Source organism: Anopheles ziemanni, chromosome 3, assembly GCF_943734765.1.
Source record: "Anopheles ziemanni chromosome 3, idAnoZiCoDA_A2_x.2, whole genome shotgun sequence".
In the NCBI taxonomy this organism is placed as follows: domain Eukaryota; kingdom Metazoa; phylum Arthropoda; class Insecta; order Diptera; family Culicidae; genus Anopheles; species Anopheles ziemanni.
This window is the reverse complement of record NC_080706.1, coordinates 59,927,138-59,934,905: the sequence shown is the minus strand read 5'-3', so window position 1 is coordinate 59,934,905 and position 7,768 is coordinate 59,927,138. Positions and strand designations below refer to the sequence as shown.

The following is a 7,768-nucleotide window of genomic DNA, read 5'->3' as shown; positions in this document are numbered from 1 at the left end:
GATTGAAGTTAAGCAGTTTAGTTTCATGAGGACTTATTGTTTAGTGTTTTGTAGATCAGCAGTGAGAAATCGAATATACCAACGGTTTATTCAAATAATGCTTAATCGATTCAATCGTCTTCTTGTGAGGGGCAATCCACTCATGCTTTGTATTGGAAAAAGCGTGTGTGGATGCTTCCGCACAATGAGATTGATACAACCACCGAAAGACGACCCACGATCAAACCGATGGCGAAAACTTATACCATGTACAGTGTAGCGAATATCCTAGGTCCTTAGTAATCATGTAAATGATCAAGGGAGTATCAGTGTGATTGAAGTTAAGCAGTTTAGTTTCGTGAGGACTTATTGTATTGTGTTTTGTAGATCAGCAGTGAGAAATCGAATATACCAACTGTTCGACCAACTACTATCATTTGGTCGAAAGGGCGAATTAGTGCGTTCTCATTGAATCGCCATCTCCAACTGACACTCACTACGTATGAAATCGCCTTTTTATACCCGGATCAACCGCGCTTTTTATTACCCGCGAATTAACCACCGCCCGCGACTATAAAAGGAGTGGATTTCCGCGAAATCGCTCTCTTGCACCTGAACCACCAACCTAGAAGGAAGGAAGACCACCTGAACCTAGAAGGAAGGAAGACCATAGCAACCAGCAGACCCTAAGCAACAGTTCTTTTCAGAACTAAACATTCGTTTACCCGAATCACGTCGCCACCTGTGATTCGGCTTTTGCGACACGTGCAGCATCCTTGCAAGCAGCAACGGGAGCAGAGCGGGACCCACCGTAAGTAAGCGAGTGAGAGAGAGAAGCGTAACCAGCGAGGGGAAAGTCCTTCACCGCTCCAAGGAAGACGTTGGAGGGAGCTTCTTCCTAGCATCCTGTGGTGCCGCAACCGACCACGGAGGGCGCTGCTGTACCAGCTATATCCTACAACGGGCCGACACGAAGAAGTAGCAGAAGAAGCAGAAGAAGAAAAAGAAGGAGAAGTGAAGAAGAAGTGAAGAAAAAGTGAAGAACAAGAAGAAGAAGAAGAGGAAAAATAAAAACACAACGTAGGGGCGCACCAAGAGTCCGTACCCTGACGGAACATTTGGTGCCGTGACCAGGATACCCGATACCAACCAGAGCCACTCACACGCCGACCCGCTTCCGTTATCGTTCCAACCTAAACCTGTTTCCGAGTTGATCCGGACCGTGATCTCCTCACCACCGGAACGATAGCACCTGTGAAATATCCTGTCCAGTGAGTGACTCATCCCAGTAATCCTTCCAAAAGGTGCAGAGAGCAGTAAAAACCATGTCACCAACCCAGCGTGCTCGAGAGTTGAAGCGGCAGAATGCCCTCGACTATATAGAGAGAACCCGTGCCTTCGTCACCAACTACAACGAAGAGCAACAGCATCTAGTCGAACCGAGACTAGACCGTTTGGAGAAAACCTGGCTGGTTTTTGAAACAGCACAAGATGCCTTGGAGGAGCTATCAGAAACTCCTGAGCAAGATGCCGAGAACCGCAAGCTTCGAGGATCAGCTGAGGAGCTATACCTACAGCTGATAGCCGAACTACAGCTATTGTTGCCTATAGCCCCCAAAAAAGAAGTCAAGGATGAAACTTCAAATCCACGTATAAAGCTTCCTACCATTTCCTTGCCGGAATTCACCGGAAACTATAGCGACTGGATCACATACCATGACACCTTCTTGTCTATGATCCACCAGTCGGCTGATATTTCCGAAGTGCAAAAATTCCACTACCTGAGGGCGTCTTTAAAAGGCGAACCGGCTAGCCTTATTCAACCGATAGCGCTTACCGCAGCCAATTATAAGGTAGCCTGGAATACTTTGTTGGGACGCTACTCCAACAAACCTCTGTTGAAAAAGAAGCACGTAAGAGAGCTGCTTACTTTCCCAAAAATGCCGAACAGCAGTGTAGAGGCGATACAAACCACCGTGGACGCTTTCCAGCGTCACACCCAACTTCTTGAACAATTGGGAGAAAATGTGCAACAGAACTGCTCCATGTTCCTAGTTGAGCTCCTAGGATCCAAGCTAGATGAAGCTTCGTTAGCCGCATGGGAAGAAGCACAAGGCGACCGCGAACCTACATTTGCAGGCATGCTTGTCTTTCTGCAACGCCGAGCCCGTGTGCTAGAAACGATCGCCATGTCCAAAGGTTCAGATCCAAAGACAAGTAAAAAACCCATACTACCAAAGATGAGTGCACATCCGGCTGTGTCTGCTACAAAGGAACCACCAAAATGCCCTGTATGTACAAACCAGCATCATCAGCTAATTCGTTGTCCGCGCTTTGCCAACCTTAACTCGATCGCCCGGAACGAAGTCATTAAGGAAAACAAATTGTGTTTTAACTGTTTCGGAGCTGCTCACTATACCCGTGATTGCACATCGAAGTACAGCTGCCGGCAGTGCGGAAAAAGGCATCACTCTATGCTACATCCCGACAGTGAAGCAAATCCATCTTCAGAAAGTGTATCAACGACAATGATGGCTACCGCTGCGCAAGGAAGTATTACCAAAAATATTCTTCTATCTACAGTGGTAATTCAAATACGAGATGCGTATGGCCAACCTCACATGGCAAGAGCATTGTTGGACAATGGCTCCCAACCGAATGCCATCAGTGAACGGTTGTGTCAACTACTGCGGCTTCCAAGGCAAAAAACGAATATTGCCATTACCGGCATTGATAAAACCACTACAACTGCCAAACATCTGGTTACTGCTGAAATCCAGTCCCGCACAACTAACTACAAGCGCAGTATAACTTTCCTGGTACTTAGGAAAGTAGCCAGTGAAACACCAACTACCACCATCCCAATTCACCATTGGCACATACCACCAGGCTATCCTCTCGCGGACCCAGAGTTTAGCAAATCCGGCCAGATCGACATCATAATTGGCGCGGAGCATTTCTACTCCCTGTTAATGGAAGGACGCCATCCTCTTCCGGAAGTAGGAAATGTGTTAGTGGAAAGTGTCTTCGGCTGGATTGTAGCAGGATCAATGCCGAATATTAATCCACCGGTGACTGTTAGATGTCACACCGCAGCTATCGCTCCTACCGTCGATGAGCTGCTACAACGATTTTGGGACATCGAAGAACTGCAAGACAACGCACTAACCAACGAAGAAAACGAATGCGAAAAGTATTACCAGCAGACCGTCTCCCGTGACCCATCGGGTCGATACATCGTCCGTATGCCGAAACATCCTGAGCATGAACAACTCTTGGGTGAATCCAAGCCAGCTGCCATTCGACGTTTCCATCTGCTCGAAAAACGCCTAACAAAAGATCCTGAGCTTAAGGAACAATACCATAACTTCATGAGCGAATATCTGCAGTTGGGCCACATGACTGCCATTGAAAATAATTCATCCGAGCATGGTGCGTATTACCTTCCACACCACCCCGTTGTGAAATCCTCTAGTACTACTACCAAAGTACGAGTTGTTTTCGACGGCTCTGCAAAAACTAGTTCCGGTAACTCCCTCAACGATACCTTGCTCATTGGACCAGTAGTGCAAGACGAACTTCTCGCCCAGATAATTCGTTTTCGCAAATTTCGGATTGCGCTGGTAGGCGATATTGAGAAGATGTATCGGCAAGTCAGCATGCATCCTTCTGATCGGCCATTGCAGAGAATTTTGTGGCGCTTCGATGAATCCAAACCAATTCAAACCTATGAATTGGCCACCGTTACTTATGGATTGGCACCATCTTCGTTTCTTGCTACGCGAACACTATTGGAACTAACGAAAGATGAGGGTGAGCTTTACCCGAGAGCAAGTGAAGCCGTTCGAAAAAACATCTACGTCGACGATCTTCTTGCTGGAGCAGATACCGTAGAATCAGCGAAGCAATTGCGTAAGGAAATGACCGAACTACTTGCCAAAGGTGGATTTAGCATGCGAAAATGGTGCTCAAATTCATTGGAAGTAATGGAAGGGATACCTCCTGAGGCGTTAGGTACCAGATCACCCATGCAATTCGAACCCAATGAGAGTGTGAAAGCTTTAGGAATAACATGGGAACCAGAAGCCGATATCTTCCGATTTTCCGCATCCATGAACAACAAACAGGAACAGAATTCAAAGCGTAGCATCCTATCATCAATAGCTCAACTGTACGACCCATTAGGACTGTTGGCTCCAGTGATCATTACAGCAAAGATTTTGATGCAGAATCTTTGGCTTCTGACTCTTGGCTGGGATGATAACGTTCCCGAAAATCTACAGAGCAAGTGGTATGAATTCTGCCAGAAACTGGAATACCTAAACACCTTCACGATAGAACGCTCCGCATTTACGCCCGGATACCATCAAGCTGAGCTACATTGTTTTGCAGACGCATCAGAATCAGCGCTTGGTGCATGCATCTATATCCGCTCAACTGACCCCGACGGCATCACCCAAGTGAGCTTACTTGCAGCCAAGTCGAAAGTAGCTCCATTAAAATCTGTAACGATTCCTCGGCTTGAACTTTGTGCTGCGTTGCTTGCCTCTCGACTCTATCAAAAGGTAATCAGTGCTTTGGATATGCCTTTCAACAATGCATATTTTTGGTCTGATTCAACTGTAACTCTGCAATGGATCAACGCCCCTCCAAGAACATGGAAAACATATGTGGCTAACCGTGTCAACAAAATTCAGAGTGCAACCCACGCTTCCTGCTGGCATCACGTGTCCGGAAAGCAAAACCCTGCCGATTTAATATCCCGTGGAATTCCCGCCGACATATTTGTCCATAGCGAAGTATGGAAATATGGTCCGTCATGGCTTCGAGAAGAAAAATCGTCGTGGCCTATCTCATCTCCTGCTTGTTCCAATCTAACTGACGAAGAGTTAGAAGTGAAAAAGGACGTCGTATTACTTATGCAGACAACGCAGCCAAATGACATCTTCACCAGATACTCCTCATACCAGACTCTGCTGAGAGTAATCGGATTTTGCTTCCGCTTCTTCAACAACGCTCATATTCGAACCAACCGGAATTCTGCTTTCCTACATGTGGATGAACTGCAACGAGCAAAAATTGCGCTAGTGAAGCTAGTCCAAACCGAATACTTTGCCAAGGAGATAACTCAACTTCAGAAAAACAAACTCGTCAGCAAAACTTCGTCACTCCGGTTGCTGAATCCATTCCTAGACGGTGATGGGTTAATACGAGTTGGTGGTCGACTACTCCGCTCCGACATTTCATATGGAGCAAAGCACCAGCTTGTTATTCCGGGATTTCATCCATTCACTCGACTATTAATCCTGCATCATCACCTGAGGATGGTTCATGGCGGTTTATCGCTTACTTTGTCCGTTGTCCGTGACGAGTTTTGGCCTATTAACGGAAAGCGGGCAGTACGCAGTGCATTGCGCAATTGTGTTGGCTGCATCAAGGCTAATCCAACACCTATGCAGCAACCAATGGGACAACTACCTATTTCTCGAGTGACCGCCAACGAAGTCTTCGCATGTACTGGTGTTGATTATTGCGGACCCGTATACCTTAAGCCAACACACCGCAAAGCAGCATCCCGCAAATGTTACATTTGTGTTTTCGTTTGCATGAGTACTAAGGCAGTGCACCTAGAGCTGGTCTCCGACCTTAGCACCCAAGCGTTTCTAATGGCTTTGGATCGCTTCATTTGGAGAAAAAATAAACCTCAGCACATTTACTCTGATAATGGCACAAATTTCATCGGTGCCAAGAATGAGCTCCACAACATCTACAAAATGCTGAAAGAAGACAACGACGAAATCGCAAAGCACCTTACCAAAGAAGACATCCAATGGCACCTCATACCACCGCGTGCACCAAACTTCGGAGGATTGTGGGAGGCAGCAGTCAAAGTTGCGAAGACTCACCTAGTTCGACAACTCGGTTCTTCGTTGCTATCGTACGAAGAACTATCGACTGTTCTTACCAAAGTGGAGGGTTGTATGAACTCTCGTCCGCTGATGCCTTTATCCGACGATCCCAACGACCTTTCGGTGCTCACTCCAGCACATTTCCTGGTGAAAGGATCACTACAACCTCTACCTGAACCTGACCTGCAGCAAGTACCAACCAACCGGCTAAACCAGTATCAAAGGCTGCAAAGATACTCGCAGGATATCTGGCATCGTTGGAGGAACGAGTACCTCAAAACCCTGAACATCCAACATCACGCCAATAGACAAGCTCGCCAAATAGCAGAAGGTGAAATTGTTATAATGAAGGATGACCAGCTTCCTCCTGCTCGATGGCCACTCGCCCGTGTGATCTCGCTACACCCTGGACCGGATGGCGTTGTTCGAGTAGCCACTCTGAAAACACCAACGGGGATCACAAAAAGGGCAGTATGTAAAATCTGCCCACTTGAATGCGTCTAATTTCGAAAAATTGGATTTTTCAAGGGGGGCCGGTATGTTCGACCAACTACTATCATTTGGTCGAAAGGGCGAATTAGTGCGTTCTCATTGAATCGCCATCTCCAACTGACACTCACTACGTATGAAATCGCCTTTTTATACCCGGATCAACCGCGCTTTTTATTACCCGCGAATTAACCACCGCCCGCGACTATAAAAGGAGTGGATTTCCGCGAAATCGCTCTCTTGCACCTGAACCACCAACCTAGAAGGAAGGAAGACCACCTGAACCTAGAAGGAAGGAAGACCATAGCAACCAGCAGACCCTAAGCAACAGTTCTTTTCAGAACTAAACATTCGTTTACCCGAATCACGTCGCCACCTGTGATTCGGCTTTTGCGACACGTGCAGCATCCTTGCAAGCAGCAACGGGAGCAGAGCGGGACCCACCGTAAGTAAGCGAGTGAGAGAGAGAAGCGTAACCAGCGAGGGGAAAGTCCTTCACCGCTCCAAGGAAGACGTTGGAGGGAGCTTCTTCCTAGCATCCTGTGGTGCCGCAACCGACCACGGAGGGCGCTGCTGTACCAGCTATATCCTACAACGGGCCGACACGAAGAAGTAGCAGAAGAAGCAGAAGAAGAAAAAGAAGGAGAAGTGAAGAAGAAGTGAAGAAAAAGTGAAGAACAAGAAGAAGAAGAAGAGGAAAAATAAAAACACAACGTAGGGGCGCACCAAGAGTCCGTACCCTGACGGAACACCAACGGTTAATTCAAATAATGCTTAATCGATTCAATCGTCTTCTTGTGAGGGGCAATCCACTCATGCTTTGTATTGGAAAAAGCGTGTGTGGATGCTTCCGCACAATGAGATTGATACAACCACCGTAAGACGACCCACGATCAAACCGATGGCGAAAACTTATACGATGTACAGTGTAGCGAATATCCTAAGTCCTTAGTAATCATGTAAATGATCAAGGGAGTATCAGTGTGATTGAAGTTAAGCAGTTTAGTTTCATGAGGACTTATTGTTTAGTGTTTTGTAGATCAGCAGTAAGAAATCGAATATACCAACGGTTTATTCAAATAATGCTTAATCGATTCAATCGTCTTCTTGTGAGGGGCAATCCACTCATGCTTTGTATTGGAAAAAGCGTGTGTGGATGCTTCCGCACAATGAGATTGATACAACCACCGAAAGACGACCTACGATCAAACCGATGGCGAAAACTTATACCATGTACAGTGTAGCGAATATCCTAGGTCCTTAGTAATCATGTAAATGATCAAGGGAGTATCAGTGTGATTGAAGTTAAGCAGTTTAGTTTCGTGAGGACTTATTGTATTGTGTTTTGTAGATCAGCAGTGAGAAATCGAAAATACCAACGGTTAATTCAA

At 46.5% G+C, this 7,768-nt stretch overlaps 1 protein-coding gene across 1 annotated transcript; it reads left to right on the top strand.

Moving 5' to 3' along the window:
* Positions 1-1,304: 1,304 nt before the first annotated feature.
* On the top strand, positions 1,305-4,443 carry LOC131285146 (uncharacterized). Its single transcript, XM_058314007.1, has 2 exons — positions 1,305-3,467; positions 4,318-4,443. Exons 1-2 carry the CDS (start codon positions 1,305-1,307, stop codon positions 4,441-4,443), a joined length of 2,289 nt encoding a protein of 762 aa, XP_058169990.1.
* The last annotated feature ends 3,325 nt before the right edge of the window (positions 4,444-7,768 follow it).